At 44.4% G+C, this 16,103-nt stretch overlaps 6 protein-coding genes across 6 annotated transcripts; 5 read left to right on the top strand and 1 right to left on the bottom strand.

Moving 5' to 3' along the window:
- Nucleotides 1-713: 713 nt before the first annotated feature.
- On the top strand, nt 714-2,072 carry N7495_005405 (uncharacterized protein; the record flags this gene model as incomplete). The annotated part of the gene is made up of 6 exons (XM_057208056.1): nt 714-863; nt 921-1,037; nt 1,090-1,280; nt 1,333-1,455; nt 1,508-1,588; nt 1,658-2,072. The coding sequence occupies 6 exons, from the start codon at nt 714-716 to the stop codon at nt 2,070-2,072; spliced, it is 1,077 nt and encodes a 358-aa protein (XP_057061830.1).
- A 634-nt stretch (nt 2,073-2,706) lies between these two features.
- On the top strand, nt 2,707-4,044 carry N7495_005404 (F-box protein; the record flags this gene model as incomplete). Its single annotated transcript, XM_057208055.1, has 1 exon — nt 2,707-4,044. The coding sequence occupies one exon, from the start codon at nt 2,707-2,709 to the stop codon at nt 4,042-4,044; it is 1,338 nt and encodes a 445-aa protein (XP_057061829.1).
- Nucleotides 4,045-4,498: 454 nt separating this feature from the next.
- Nucleotides 4,499-5,326, top strand: N7495_005403 (uncharacterized protein; the record flags this gene model as incomplete). The annotated part of the gene is made up of 1 exon (XM_057208054.1): nt 4,499-5,326. One exon carries the CDS (start codon nt 4,499-4,501, stop codon nt 5,324-5,326), a length of 828 nt encoding a protein of 275 aa, XP_057061828.1.
- A 1,637-nt stretch (nt 5,327-6,963) lies between these two features.
- N7495_005402 (Gfo/Idh/MocA family protein) lies at nt 6,964-8,022 on the top strand (the record flags this gene model as incomplete). Its single annotated transcript, XM_057208053.1, has 1 exon — nt 6,964-8,022. One exon carries the CDS (start codon nt 6,964-6,966, stop codon nt 8,020-8,022), a length of 1,059 nt encoding a protein of 352 aa, XP_057061827.1.
- Nucleotides 8,023-8,684: 662 nt separating this feature from the next.
- N7495_005401 (DNA-directed RNA polymerase) lies at nt 8,685-12,842 on the top strand (the record flags this gene model as incomplete). Its single annotated transcript, XM_057208052.1, has 2 exons — nt 8,685-9,482; nt 9,543-12,842. 2 exons carry the CDS (start codon nt 8,685-8,687, stop codon nt 12,840-12,842), a joined length of 4,098 nt encoding a protein of 1,365 aa, XP_057061826.1.
- A 1,123-nt stretch (nt 12,843-13,965) lies between these two features.
- N7495_005400 (beta-lactamase/transpeptidase-like protein) lies at nt 13,966-15,570 on the bottom strand (the record flags this gene model as incomplete). Its single annotated transcript, XM_057208051.1, has 1 exon — nt 13,966-15,570. The coding sequence occupies one exon, from the start codon at nt 15,568-15,570 to the stop codon at nt 13,966-13,968; it is 1,605 nt and encodes a 534-aa protein (XP_057061825.1).
- Between the last annotated feature and the right edge of the window lie 533 nt (nt 15,571-16,103).

Here is a 16,103-nt window from a genome sequence, read left to right as displayed (position 1 = left end):
TACGGAATAGGAGGCCGGGAAATTAAACACTACGGAATACCACGGATGTACGGAGTACAAATAAAACTCTCCAACTTCACGTACTGCATAATGATCCTTCCGACGTGGGTCGGCCCGATTTTGATGTCCGAACCAGTCATATCGAGGTACTACTTAGCACACTAAAAATTGACGGCGGGCGTAATCTAGAAATTATGAATCTGAGGCACTGACATTTAGTTCACCTAGGGCTAGGGTGGAGCTGGGGAGATTCCAGAGTAATCCCTTATTGTTTCATCGTGGCGAAGTAGCTCAATCTTCATGAGATAAGCTAAACCAAAGCACTACTTAGTAGTCAAATAATCAATTGCCAAAGTATATCGAGAATTGTTTATTTAAACTTTGAGCTTTGACTAGGATGTCTGCCAAAACCCATTTGGGTTCCAAGATAGCCTAGACTCTAAATGTAAATTCTTCAAGCGTACCTTCAAATGCTCCAAATCTGATTTGAACCAAGGTTCAGCTAGTGTTGGACCCCTATTTAGCTCTAACGATAAAAATCTAGATCCCGTATAGCGGAATTAGAGTTTTACAGTAGCTTGGAGGTAAATCATCTTTTATCATTTATTACAGCTCCATATATTGATTAAATCTTCCCCTCTTTTGAAATCTTTGAGACATTCCATTCCTTCACGGAAACCAGGCCGACCTTTTCCTAAAACATTCACCCAATAATGGCTATCTGCACAGATCATGCCCCGGCCTTAGCAGGCAGTACGATCTTCTTGACCATAGCAGCCTTACTAACCTATGGCTTGCGGGTTTACTGTAGAATATCCCGCAGATCATGGGCATTGGACGACTGGATCATGACGGTGGCACTGGTGAGCTCCCCCAAATGATTTAAGGTTCGGAATACATACTTATATGCCATCAAAAAGGTACCATTTATCGTGCTTACTGTAGGTGTTATTGGAGGCGCTTTCAATGGAATTGGCATTCATAGCACGACACTTATGCTCCCCGGTAATGAAAAATACACTACACTGGGAAATAAGGTAAGCGAAACCATTATATAACCTTGTTGATAAATACTGATCGAATGGCAAGTATTTTTTGATATTCGAAGTCGGCTACTGCGCGACTATCATTTTCGTCAAACTCAGTATCAGTATGATGTTGATTCGAGTAGCCAAGGGACACAAAATCTATCTCCTTATGCAATATATCATCATTGCTATGTTTGTTGTTATGAACATTATCGCTTTCATCTTTATTTTGACAAACTGCATCCCCATACAGTAGGTTCTCACTTTGAACCTCTCCTTGAGTTAGATACTTACCTCATTACAGAGCTGCCTGGAGCCAAGAAGCTCTCGACAATGGAGGCCACTGCAAGCCAGGTTATATCCTTGCTAATGTGTACTACGCTTGTACTGCTGTCAATATCCTTACTGATTGGGTGACAGCTTTCATGTATGGATCCCAGACCCATCCATATTGTGTTTATCTAATATCGGGAATATAGGCCGGTTCCTCTGCTTTGGAATGTACAAATCAACCGCAACACTAAAATTTCTATCATTGGTTTGATGGGTCTCGGTATCTTGTGCGTAATGCCCAACTTATCTCGCCTTTTCTTGTTTTCTTGGCTCGAGCTAATATTTGTTCCCTGCAGTGCATCCTTGTCAGCATGTGTCCGACTGAAGTACACTGTTGCCCTGACTCAGTCAAATGATTACCTTTATGGTATCGCCGATGTAGTAATCTGGGGATTTGCAGAGAATGCCGTCGGTATGATAGTTGGAAACGTGGCAACCCTCCGCCCACTACTACGAATCCTCCTTGATCGCAAGGCTTCTGATTATAAGAAGGACCAATCACCTGGGTACATGAGTTCGCACCGTACTGGAGGGGCTGGTTTCTCACAAACCTACGAGCTCGCAGTTACCAACCAAATTATCACCACGAAAGGAAATAGACGCGACAGCGTGAGCGATGCAGATAGCCAGAAGGAAATTCTTGACAATTTCAAACGGCCTGGCCGAGATGACATTATTGTCAGTCGACAGGTTGATGTGGCGTATGAATAGGCAGTCTAGGCCTTCCGAGTTGACCATTCATTTATATACAATCATTGAATCAAATTTCCTTTTCTTATTCAACGTGATGTACACAAGTATGACCATTAGACTTACGTAACAAGAGACCTTCAATTTACGATATTGTATTGGTGGATTTCCTCACATTTATCCTATCTGAATCTACTTCTTGTGTGGTTTAAAGTAGACCTTTTGGTCCTATCAAAAGCTCCGTTGTTACCTAGTGAAGTACAATTCTCCACTTTGGACTGACACCCCTTTCTGCATTATATTTCAAGGTGTAATATGAAATCGATAATTTTCTCGCACGTACTAAGTTTTGTGACTCTATTTACGTCGAAAAGTCTTGTTGCTACTTTCTTCCTATGTTTTAGGATTTGCCTTGGTGAATGCAACCCACCTTGGAATAGATATATCATATCGTAAACCAACAAAGCTTGATCATATATTCATATTCATATCATAGAGGCTATCGGTGTACGGAAATACTTCATTGTCCTTAGATAAAGAAGTGGGGCCGATTCAGACGCTAGTAGCGAAGAGTCTTCGACTTCGGAGCTTCCCCTGACCCTCAAAGGTTCTTCTTTTTTATCTTAGCAATCTAGATCACCCAACCAGCGTAGCCATGCTTGTGGATGATATAATTCTTCTCATAGTTGATCAAATCGACACCATACAAGATCTACTTCGTCTTCTGCTGGTGTGCCGTCATTGGTATGATTTAATTTTCCCTAAAGCCTATGAGTGCATCTCGCTTGACGGTAATCAAATCTATGGTCTTCTTTGCTCCATACAAAGTAATCCAAAAATTGGCCCTGCTATTCGAGATTTATCCATTGGTTGGCCCTCCTATCAATCCTATGAACCAGGTTATTTCGACCACAATGTGGCAATATTCAAGGATTTTTTGCAGCAAGCAAGTCCCTCCATAGAGTACTGCTCGATTTGGGAGCAGGACCTACTTAAAGGACACTCAGATGCGTGGCTAGCAGTACTTGCGCCGTTACTCGAAGGCGTCGAGTGGTTAGAGGTTGATCATGGCTGGAAGTATCATTTCCTCCCTTTACTAGCCCGGGCAGGCGCTCGGGAAAAGCCATTTGATTCGAAACCTATATTTCAAAGTCTAAAGAGCGTGATCATCAAAGACGAAGACCTCAAAGCTTCCTTCTCTGCCAACAATCTTTTGCCGCTGCTCTATTTCCCAGAAATGCAAGCTTTCTCCGTCAACTCGTTACATGAAGAAGAGGACCCAGATGAATTTTACTACTCAAACCCTGAGTTAGGAACCTCAGGGGTCTCGGAACTTGATTTTGATCAATGTAATGGGATTCACGGCATGGCTCACTACGTCAAGGCATGTGCCAACCTGAAAGTCTTTAATTATCAACATCAGAACCAGGCCGTCTGGGGTGCTGAGTATTATGACTTTCGTCCTCTGAAATTTTACAAAGCGCTATGTATCCAGAAACAAAATCTTCAAGAGATCCGACTAAATAATAATGGCGAGATCGACGGCAATGGCGATAATGATGATGGCATAGACTACAGTGGTTTTGGATCCTTAGCCGATTTCCATCAGCTACATGAACTTCGGATGCCATTACGCACGCTTCTGCAATTTGGTTTGAGTGATCGGCCATCGGTTTCTCTTCCAGATGTTCTTCCGTCCAGCTTGGAATATCTTCAGCTTGCCGGATATTACGAGGAGGATTTCAATGTCGCAATAGAAAATCTCCGAAGCATGCTAGCGCAGCGAAAGAAACGATTCCCAAATCTTAAGAGGATCGAAGTCCAGCCAGTCTATATGGAGCAGACTCCAGATACCAAGATACCGCATTGGATGCATTATGAAATTCCGGAGTCGGTCAAACAGGCATTCGCACCTTTCAAGGTCGCATGTGACGAACAAGGAATCAAATTTGCACTTACTAAAGAAGGCGAACATAGAATACGTGTCAATTAATCATGTCCGTCACCAACATCCAGGGCAACTTGATATATCAGGAGATAATAAATCTTTCTTTAATAATGCTATACTTGATTCCTCTCGGAAATGAATATGAAAGATCTTGAAAACTAAACTACCAGTTGACTAAATATGAAAATTTTATCTTTAGCGCTGATCTCTGGAACCTTGTAATCTCTTTACATTCAAAGAGCCTGATCAATGAACCAAAGTACATAGCCATTGCTATTAAAACAAAGAGCCACAAAGAAAATTGCAAAGTTTAATGGTTTTATACTCGATCACAGAACAAAGGAAGAATCTACGGATATATCTGGATCCGCTCTGAGTATATACATATAAAAGGCCATACATTGCTTCATAGATTTCTTCCTTAGTTACTTTCCATCTATCATAATTAGCCTTATAAGTTTCAATATCTAATCAGACTGCATCAACATTTACTGTCAAAATGGGTCTTGGTCTCTCCATATCCCGCTTATTCGGAAAAGGCGAGGAGCTCATGTCATCCACAGAAAAACTCAGGGTCAAGTGCAAGCAACTGATCTCCCAAAAATCTCGGCTCGAGATGGACCTCTATGAAGCACACAGTGAGATAGATCGACTAAAGGCACATGTCGCAGAGTACGATGTTTTACTCGCACACTTCAGGTCTCGGAAGTTTAAACACCAGCTAACAAAATTACATACAAATATGAGACCTGAATCCTCTAATCTTCCCGTGAGTACTACTGACGACTGGATTGGCGACATCTGGCTCTGTTCCGATTCTCACCGAGGACTTCACAAGGCAGAATACTTATGGAAAATGGAAAGTCTTGAGTTTGCAAAAGAAGCAGCTTCTCATGCTATCTATACTAACCAGTTTTTATCCATAGGGGATGTCATCCGCTATAGAATCTTTATAGCAGCCGTTCTACATAGTATGAAGCAATACGGTGAATCAAATAGTCAACTGGATGAGATATCGGATGCGCTCGTTGATTACAACTCTTTCAACGGACATGAATCCAAGGAGCTCATTGGAATGGCCAACTTTGTCCGTGGGCGGAATCTTTTGGTATTGCAACAATTTGAAGATGCCTATCTATGTCTCTCGCGAGCAGTCAATACTCCAGGATATAAAGTGAAGGCTCGCCAGTATCAGCAGGAGCTGATCAACAAGTTCATTGAGAAAGAGGCTACTGAAGCCCATGCTTTCGTGGTAGGCCATGAAGATCACCTTGCTAGTCTCATACTCGCAGGGGATGAGTATGAGAAACTCGATTATTTTTACTGACTCCAGGGCTAGCTAGTTGTTATGATAGTAGATACTTCCAAGGTTCCACTTTTCGGTACTGAAAGATCCTATTCAATACCTACGTACTGTATTTACCTTGAATGCTTAAGATTAAGTCAGAAAAAAAATACTTGCTTCAATTGAAATTTACTTCACCTTTTCTGCTAAACCATCGAAGTTCAGCAGTACCAAGATATAATAATGTAAAACTAACCAATTGAATTAGGGAAAGAAAAAACTTCCCACTCACTAGGTATTATCTATAATCTTGCAACATCTTGGAATGCCTAAGTAGTTCTTTCTCAACCTTGGTCTTGTCTTTATTTGACTATCTAGGTATCCATAGAACTCTTTCAATAATTCTAAGGTTACTTCCAAACTTACCACTTCTCTCCAGCCCTGGAGGCTTTTCACATTCCAAGTTCTCAAGGTTTCAACTCAGAATATTCCTATGTAAAGAGCATAATAGATTTAAAATACGGAACAAGTATAAGCTGGCGTAGACTATGTCTTAGGTCTCTCTTCAATGGTCTATCTGAAATTATCATCACTTGGGCGAGCTGCATCGCCCATAGTCATACCTGTATGTTAGGAAAGCTGCGTACCTGTTCAGGTCTTATGCGTAGGTGCCAATGGATGAAGTCCCTTCTGTCTCTTTGTTAACAAAAGGGAGATATAATAAACGGAGGGGAGGTAATGAAGATCAAAGGCGAGAAAACAAGGGAGCATCCGAGCGCGAGCAGCCTGCCAGTTTACTACTGATGGATTTGTAGGGGCACAGTAAGAGGATGGCAACATCGTTCTCTACAGATATTAGGTCTATATAGCTCATCACAGCCTTCTGTGTCATGAATAATGTGCGTAGAGGAAGGCTGGACAACAGGGAAGCATGAGGGGGAACTAGCAGGTTCGCTCGCCAGATAACAAAAGGATTCATATATCATTACAGTATTTTAACAATGAACAAGATATTGATTTCATACCTGTATTTTTAAATATTCTGGTACTTTTGACCTGGTTAGCTACAATACACGTCAGAATCATGGGTGCTAGAAACGGTGTGGGAAAATTGACCTAGTTACAGGATTACCTAGGTAAATTCAGTACTTGTGCTTCCAAGGTTTGAAACATCATACCTCGGCTAACTATGCACTCCAGGCCGATCATCCATCTAAACTGTGTAGAAGTCAATAGCCGACAGGATTTCACAGGAAGGGGAATCGCCGACCCCGCTACTTTGATTATACTGAATCTATGCCATTTGACGAAACTCTATTGACCATCTAATAAGGATTCTTCCAAGTCTACTCGGGTTTCAAGTTCCGGGTATTCATCGGGCTCAAATGCTATAATCAAGTTATCGCGCAAGGAAACCCCCTGCATAAATACCGCAGTTCCCTCCATGCTCTTTGCCGTTTCGTATCTTCCTCATTACCTATTGCTTTTTGCAGTTTTCAAAGATTTCACTATAATCAAACTTTTGAGTGCCTTGATAGTTAGTGGTAGTCCTGTTTCTTGCCCAATATGTCTGACTTACCCACGGTCCGATGGGGTATTATTGGTATGTAAAATTCTCATTCGGATCGCATTTGATGGCGTTTACCCAGGTGAACTGACCATCATTATCAGCCACTGGAATGATCTCCTCTTGGTTTGTTGGAGATCTAGTGCTCGAACGGGATGATGCGAAAGTGAAACATGTCATTCATGCAATCGGCACCTCGAGCCATGAACGAGGCAAGGAGTTTAAAGCAAAGCATTGTCCAAATCAGAACCCAATAATCTACAATTCCTATGAGGGTGTTTATAACGATAAAGATGTCGACATTGTATACATTGGCACACCGCATGCCTTCCATTATCGCGATTCTATGGCTGCCATTACCGCCGGCAAGAACGTCCTTTGCGAAAAGGCATTTACAATGAATGCCTCTCAGGCAAAGGAGCTAATCAAAGCCGCCAAAGAAAAAAATGTCTATATTTCCGAGGCTATGTGGCTACGTCACCGACCTCTAGTCCGCGAGCTGGTGCGGGTTCTTCATGAAGAAAAGGCAATTGGAAATATCCTTCGGGCATTCACCGACTTCTCATCTGGCGTTGGGGATATCGCTTCATTGCCCCCGGATTCCAGATACCGTGATCTTGCACTTGGGGCCGGAGCGTTGCTTGATATTGGCGTCTATGTTCTGACTTGGATCACTCTCGCACTGAGAGGAGATGCGTCTGCAGAAATTGAAATACCACAAATTATGGCAAGCCAGATCCATGAGGAAGGTATCGAGATAACAACAAGTGCAGTGCTTCACTATCCTTCGACAGGCCGCCATGGTATTGCAACTTGTACCACTAAAGAGCTTGGTCGTCCCGGTGAGATTTTCGCAGTTATCTACGGTACTGAAGGCTGCGTCGAGGTTGAGGGAAGGGCACCTTCCATACCTGAGTCCTTTACTGTATGGCCAAAGCAACTGTCTGGAGAATCGGATCGATGCCAATTCCCGCGAGAAAAGTATAAGGGGAAAAGATACGATTTTACAACCCCGGGTCGAGGCTTCACATATGAGGCGGATAATGTGGCACTCGATGTTCTGGAGGGGCGAAAGGAGAGCCGTATTATACCATGGGCTGAGACAGTCCATGTTATGGAAATCATGGATGAGATCAGACGTCAGGGCGGGACTGTCTACCCTGGGGAGTGAAAGTCGAGAAAGTCAAGATATACCTCGGAAGACAGATTGCAGCGCCAGATCATTCAATGTTTCAAGGCTTTCTATTTGGTAGCATTCGAAGTGAAACAGTTTCAAATGAACCTATGATTCAACAAAATACCTACTTAACTTGTGAGCTTATGGGCATTGGAATACCATCACTTTTTCTCGATTAAATTAGTATTAATTCCCTACAAGAACTTGAAAAAAGAGCGACTTGTAGATGTTTGTGTAGTTATATTGCCACGTCAACTTAACTAAGGCCCCAGTAAATTTTAGAAGAATAAATCATGATCACGTGAGAGTCACGCGTTCGGTCCAGGCACTCGAGACTTTTTTTTTCTCCCGAATCTTCTCCGTCTGCTCTCGTGGTCGGCATTCCCTTTCGTCCTACTCGATTTCCTTCCAAGGGTTTGGTTGCCTTGTTTTTTTTTTTTTTTTTTAGTTAATTACGACTGAGGTCTACCCATATCAACAGCCCCCGGCGAGAGACTCGCTCCTGCCCAGACAATTGTCCTTTTACTGCTGTGTTTGGCCATTTCTTTGCGCCTCTCCTGCATTTTGCTGGCAACTACAGTCTTTGTTTATCTTTGTTTCTTGAACTTTTGAGCCTCTTTACCGCCATTTTCCATTATAAAACATAAGCAGCCATCATGTTGTCACGAGTGGCCCGTCAGAAAAATGCCTTGTTCAACCTTCGGAAGGCCAATGCTCACAGAGTATTGGGCGCATCGCCAACTTTGCGCCTTCATTCAACTACAGCCAGGATAGGGCCTAGTCTGAATACTGAAAATAATAAGATATCTGAGCGGCGTCGTAGACCGTCTTTTCAATCGCATCGAAGCCTCGCAACCGCGGCCGATCCATCCGTTATGGAACCATCGCCCTATACACACGACGCTGCGTTTTCTATTCCCCAATCAGAAAACTTGCATCCGGAATTTTTTAACCCTTACCATCAAGCCTCACTCCTTATTCTTGCAGACACACCCAAAACACAATCCAGAGTTTTCCGCAAAGTTCGAGGCGTTGGTGGTGACGAGGATGAGATGATGGCAAATTTCGAAATCTCACTAAGAGTTCGGCGGTTCGATCGAGCTGCGGCTTTGCTCAATCGCCTGGGAACTCAATGCCCCGTTGAATCTCCCGAATATCTGAATCTTCACAACCGTTACTTGAAGGAGATGGTGTCGTACATGATTATAACCCGACAATCCGGGAAAGTTCCACAACTGCAGAGATGGTTCGAGGTCGATATGCCTGCCGGAGGTGTGAAGCCTGACGCCACCACTTACTCCGTCATGATTCGAATGTCACTCCGTCTGCTTCATGGGTCCAAGCGGGAGAGGTCAGTCCGCCGTTATTGGGAACTTGCTAAGGAGAAAGATCTCCATGAGGAGCTTCTAGCAAGTGAAGTACTTTCCGACTTTGATCTGGGTGAATTAGTCAAGGTAAGCTTATCATTTGCTTGACTACTCTCATCCGTAAAACTAACTACCCGCGCGTTTTAGATTTGCTCAGCCGACTTGGGCCACGCTGCGTTTAACTTCATGAGTATCGAGGAACCTAAAGCCGAGGAAATTACGGTCACCGACAACTTTGCCGAAGTCCTAGCTACAAGCCAGAGGGGTCTTGGTCTTTCAACCTTGAAAAAGTCACTATCCCTCTTCTCGGACAACTCTCAACTACAAACTACATCTGATAACCTCGAACTTGACGACCATGAACGGGAAGAATTACAAAGAAAGCTTAGACAAAAGCAACTTGAGGCTGATACGGTATCCTCGTCTTTGGAACGTTGGCGCTACGAGTTTGAAGAAGCGCAGAAATCTGGAAATACTGGGAAACTGAGCCAGATCACAAGCCAATGGGTCATTAATCTCCAAGCAAAGATTGAAGATGAGCTGAGGCTTGCTGACGAAGCTGAAGGAAAGCCAATCCGCACATTGGAACAAAAAAATCGTGCCGAGTACGCCATATTTCTTCGGTGCTTGAGTGCCGATCGTCTTGCTGCTATCACCATCCTTGCAGTTATGAACTTGTTCAGTCGGGCCGGCATGGAAAAGGGTCTTAAGCTCTCAATGATCTCCTCGGGCATTGGTCGAGAAGTTCAAGACGAATTGGTTGCCGCTTCATACCTAAAGAAGAACTCAACCTCAAACATATACCGTAAGAAGATGCTGAAAGAACTTCTTGCTGGTCGCAAGGGGAAGGATGAGCGATTGCGTTGGAAGAAGCTATCGGAAGGCATGCAGGAGGAAGACCCTTCTCTGTCCTGGAGTTCCCGGGTCACCGTTAGGCTTGGAGCGGCATTGATGTCTCTCTTATTTGATGTTGCTAAAACACCCGTCAAAATCACAAATCAGCAAAACGGGAAAACCACGACATCTATGCAACCTGCCTTCCTTCACGGCTACGAGGTTAGATTTGGAAGACGGTTGGGTCTCTTACACATGCACCCGCAATTCGTTCAATCTGTCACCAAAGAACCATCTCCAAGCGTTATTGGCCGTCATCTGCCAATGGTTTCCACTCCTCAGCCTTGGACAGGAATCAGAACTGGCGGGTACTTACTCTATACGACCCCTATTGTCCGTTCTACCCCCGGTGAAACCTTACAGCCGGCTTATATCAAGGCGGCTTTGGAAAATGGTGACATTTCAGAAATTCTGAAAGGCCTCGACGTGCTTGGAAGTACTGGCTGGGTGATCAATGAAGATGTTTTCCAAGTAATGCTTGAGGCTTGGAACTCCGGCAAGGAGATCGGTAATCTCGCACCGCTCGAACCAGAACGCGAAATGCCACCGCAGCCTGGTCCGGATGCTGACTATGCCACTGAAAAGCAATGGCAACTTAAGATACGTGATATCGAAAACGAGAAGGCTGGTCTTCATTCCCAGCGATGTTTCCAAAATTTTCAGCTAGAAGTGGCGCGCGCGTTCCGCAAGGAGACTTTCTATCTTCCTCACAATATGGACTTCCGCGGCCGAGCTTATCCACTGCCCCCATACCTGAATCAGATGGGAGCTGATAATGCTCGTGGCTTACTCTTATTCAGCAAGTCTAAGCCTCTTGGAGCCAGTGGTTTGCGATGGTTGAAGATTCAAGTTTCCAACTTGGCCGGTTTCGACAAGGCAAGCATGTCGGAGCGTGAGCAGTTTGCGATGGACAATCTTGACCTTATTTTGGATTCCGCCAACAATGGTCTCCATGGAAAGCGATGGTGGCTGAAAGCTGAAGATCCTTGGCAATGCTTGGCCGCTTGCTGCGAACTCAGGAATGCCATGCGCTTGTCTGATCCTACCAAATACGAGTCTCGCCTCCCTATTCACCAGGATGGCTCCTGTAACGGTCTTCAACACTATGCTGCTCTTGGTGGTGACCTTGTTGGTGCTCAACAAGTTAACCTTGAGCCGTCCGATCGACCATCTGACGTTTATACTGGTGTTTCCGAATATGTCAAGCAGGCTGTGACTGAAGATGCCGCCAATGGTCATGCAATTGCCAAGCTCCTTGAAGGCCGTGTTACCCGCAAAATTGTGAAGCAAACAGTCATGACCAATGTGTACGGTGTGACATTTATTGGTGCAATGAGACAAGTTCGCAGGCAGCTCAACGAATACTGCGAAGATCTTTCAACTGATGAGAGAAAGGCGGCTGCCATTTACATTTCTAGAAAGATTTTCGGGGCCTTGGGAACTATGTTTAACGGAGCTCATGATATCCAATATTGGCTCGGCGACTGTGCCAGTCGTATCACCCAATCTTTGACTCCGGACCAAATTGAGGAAATTGCGAAAGATATACTGATGCCCAATTCGCCCACGGATGGTACCTCAGGTGATCATCGCACGACGGATTCCTCCCTTGATCCAGTCAAGAGATTCCGGTCAACTGTCATCTGGACCACGCCTCTTGGTCTCCCTGTGGTTCAGCCATACCGCACTCGCAAGTCACGACGTGTCAGCACTACTCTGCAGGACATTAACATTGTGGAAGGTGGCTCTGATGACGTCATCTCTAGACGCAAGCAACTCCAGGCCTTCCCACCAAACTTCATTCACTCACTTGATGCCACTCACATGATGCTGTCTGCTATCGCATGCAAAGAGGCTGGTCTCGAATTTTCCGCTGTCCACGACTCCTTCTGGACCCACGCGGGCGACGTCGATTCCATGAACAAAATTCTTCGTGAGGCATTCGTGAAGATGCATTCTGATGATATCATCGGACGTCTCGGTGCGGAGTTCGATGTCCGATTTAGCAGAAACCTATTCCTGGCGAAGGTTAACGCATCGAGCAAGATCGGTAAAGCTATTCTGCAGTCACGTGAAACACCCCAATGGAGAAACAGCATGAAGGTTGTGGAGCTTATTGACGAGCATAAGCGACAGACACTCCTTCGCTCTGAGGATCCAGTGGAACAGGCCGAAGGCCGCGAAATGGAAACACCTGCCAGCATATTCGAAGCAATGGATGGTGCAGATGATGACTTGTGCATTCCAAGCACATTGGGATCTACGGGAGTGGGTCATGTTCCAGATAACCTGGCTGCTGCCGAGCGCCGACCTGATGCTACTGGCTTCGACAGTAGCGACCCAGCTCTTGAGGGTCTCTTCGGCGACTTCAAAGACGATATCTCGAATGACAGTACTATGGGATTAGACAATACTGCAGAAGAAGCCACACCGCAGAAGAAGCTTCAGAAGCGCTACGTGTATTTCTGGATGCCGTTGAAATTCCGGTCAGTCCCTAAAAAGGGTGATTGGGACTTGCAGCGCATTCACAAAAGCGAGTACTTTTTCTCATGAAGAGCTTCCCAACTCCTGGAGTTTGTTGATCGCATTTGTTTGGCGCTCTTTTATTATTTCTGGGGTTTCTCTGTCGGTCCTTTTTACCGAATTTCTGTTCTTTTTCTTTCTGATCTATGATCGATGCATTTCATTTTGCATATGTACATTACGCGGACTTTCTATAGCATTTTCATCTGAGCGAGCAAAAGGTAAATAATATGTTGTATCATATATCATTTTGTACGTCTTTTTTCTCTACCCCCTTTTCTCTTTCTCTTTCTCCGAGGATCCAGTATGACACTAGAGTTCATCAGTAACGCCAGGAAAAGAGTGAAGGGTTCAATAACATTGAGGATTCTTTACTTTGTTCTGCTTGGTAGTTTCGTCAAGTCAACGTGCGCCCTGAATTTCATAGATTGGAAGTCAGTGAATACTACACTTCTGGGATTTGATCTACATAACTAGAACAAACTCAACTGCGAGTAAGAGCTTAGCCACTAATGTTGCCATAGGATTGCGATGCCTATTTCTCTGACTAGCTGGTCTTGGCGGCTATCATCACTTTATTCTGTTTGTAATAGTCAACCTTTAACATCTATGATTGAATGATTGAATTAATACACCTCGGCATATTGCAACCTTGAAAGCTGCACATCGAAGAACTGGAAGTGGGTAGGTAGATATATGATGAAGGATTGAAAGGAAGAAGAATTAATAGAAATAGAGAAAAAGTAAGGGATGTATATGGGGAAGATGAGATAGAAAGGCAGTGAATATTCCAAGGTTTGGAGACAGAGTAATCAGAGGCACAATACTAAGTGTGCCCAGGTGGTAGTGAGAGTGAAATTGAGAGTGAGACCTCGATCCAAGTTTGCCCAGATGGTCAAATTGGTCACATTGTTTTAGTCCAGTACACGGTGTTTTATATTGAAGAATGGAAATAAGAGAAAATTAAAAAGATTTCAAGGCTGAGGTCTGATAAGATCCCAGGTGGTTCAGATTATAGGTACTACAAGTGAAAGGAAAAGTGAGATCAAAGTGAGCTGGGCATGAAGCCTGTGGAAACTGATAGATATTTGAGGCTGTGTGTACCATTTTCCACTCAATTGCGTGGACCTATCTTCCTCTCAATTTGCAACTATCAGATTCTGAAAAACTCCACTCCTCTTGCAAGCCAACATCCAATGACAAAGCTTACAACAGCACCTTTATCGTCACGCTTCAGTACCATTGTCCAGTCACCAGGTGCTGGGGCATCTAAGCCACGTGGACATTTCAGAGCCCAGACATCATCCCCAAGGTATCGTATTGGGGCTGCATGTCCCTGACCTAGATAACCATCAAAGAAACCATATAGTATTCCAGCTTCGCCAGTGCAATGGAAAATAGAATCAACTTCAGCAGAGTGGTATTTTCCCTGCAGAACGGTATCTTTAATGCTAGATTTGCTGGGCTGAAGTCGCCTGGCTTCAAGGATCCGGTTCTCGGAAATTCGATGGACGAGGAGGACATCTCCTGCGACGGTTGCCACCATGGATCTGGATTTACCATTGTTGGGATCCGTCAGTTTGATAGTCTCAGGGCCACCAGAGTATGAAATAAGAATGTCACCCATGCGAGCTCCTTTGCTAACAGTGATCGCCAATTGTGTTTCTTGGTCAAGGAAAATCCCAACCCATGAAGGGCTTGGCTCGACAGGGGGGAATTCAGGATTTGGCTTTTTCAAAATAGCCCGTAAAATATCTTCAACAGCTGCGGATGCATCTGCCTCATGGTTGAAGAAGACAACAACTGACAGTCGCTCTCCTGGGGCATGGCGTCGGTGAATGCGGTAACCACGTAGCGCACCACCATGGCCGAGTGTTTTAACATCGTCAATATCGACACGACTCAGCCCGTAGTGATAGTTGGCAGGTGTACCATCATTGTAGGTATGTGGTTTTGCGACACTGTGATACCAGCTTTGAGGGTCGTAAATCAGGCTGTCCAGGTACTTCTCGTAAGAGATCATGTCAGTGAGTGAAGCCACCAGGCCGGCGTCACCAGACCACTCCATTCGATTTAATGCTTGGAAATATCCAACTTGATCATTTCCTTCATAGCCAACACACGGTGGAGGGAGTTCGGCATTGTTGGGACACAAAAGTGCCGTGGTCATTCCAGCGGGGTCGAGAACTCGTTCGCTCAGTAGCTTTCCCAGTGTCTCTCCAGTCACTCGTTCAATAATCCGCCCGAGAGCTGTAAAGTTGACATTAGAGTAGGAATACTCTGTTCCAGGCTCGAAGTGGAAGGATTTGGTCCGTTCCAGCATTGGACGAATGTCTCGATGCACCAAAAACTCATCATCTGGCTTCGCACCCCATAATGTGGTCATAGCCCAATAGTCACGTAGACCTGACTGCATGTCACATAGATTGTCGAGAGTCAATCCCGTGTCCCTGGTGAGCTGTGGGTCTAGTACCGCGTTGAAGCTCTCTGTGAACTGTTCCTCAGTGTTTCCCTTAGCAGTCATTGCTGCAGTTGGATTGCGTTTTAGATCCTGCAGCAATGCACACATGAACTGCTTAGTGATTGAGCAAATTGGCATCTGAATCTCTGGCGTCATGGCAATGCGCTGGTCCATATCTGCGTGTCCCCAGACGCGCTGTGCGATGAGCTCACCATCTTTAATAACAGCAGCAGCACCGCCTGGTCCTCCATAGTGAAGAGTGATTAAGTTGAGGATATCCTGAATAGGGGTTGCCATTTTTTCGATGAAAATTTGATGTAGAAAAGTGAAATTAATTGTGCACTCCTGAGTTCTTACCAGTCTATATACTTGTTGCCCAGTTACGTTACAGAGTATCTGAAAGTGGATAGATTGAATGTGTCAAACTATTCCGGTTTAGTCTGTTTCGTCTGTGCTTTTATATGTTCTGTTTGCATTGTCCATCTACAACTTCCATTATACATAAGAACCAAAAGTCTTCCACTTGGGCAATATATGAAAGGTTTGCAGATGTGTCTTTCATGATTTAATCTCAGAGAGACATTCTTGCCCTGACTAACCATAGTTTAATTAGTATTTACTAAGCCTGCTATAAGTGAACAAGTTTGTCCGGCTATGAGCCCACCTATGATTGGATTATTAAGGCACGGATTAACGGAAGCTGGGATACCTATTTAGATCTTGGATCATGCCATGCCCAATATAAATACCTCAGGCCATTGTAATAGATCATATTTATTAATTAGTTCGTTTCAAGTTCCAGAAGTATCTTCAAAGTGGCCCATTCGGGA

Source organism: Penicillium taxi, assembly GCF_028828555.1.
Source record: "Penicillium taxi strain IBT 34144 chromosome Unknown utg000004l_segment0_segment0, whole genome shotgun sequence".
Classification (NCBI taxonomy): domain Eukaryota; kingdom Fungi; phylum Ascomycota; class Eurotiomycetes; order Eurotiales; family Aspergillaceae; genus Penicillium; species Penicillium taxi.
Note: the sequence above shows the minus strand (reverse complement) of the source record. Positions and strands in the feature narration are given on the sequence as shown.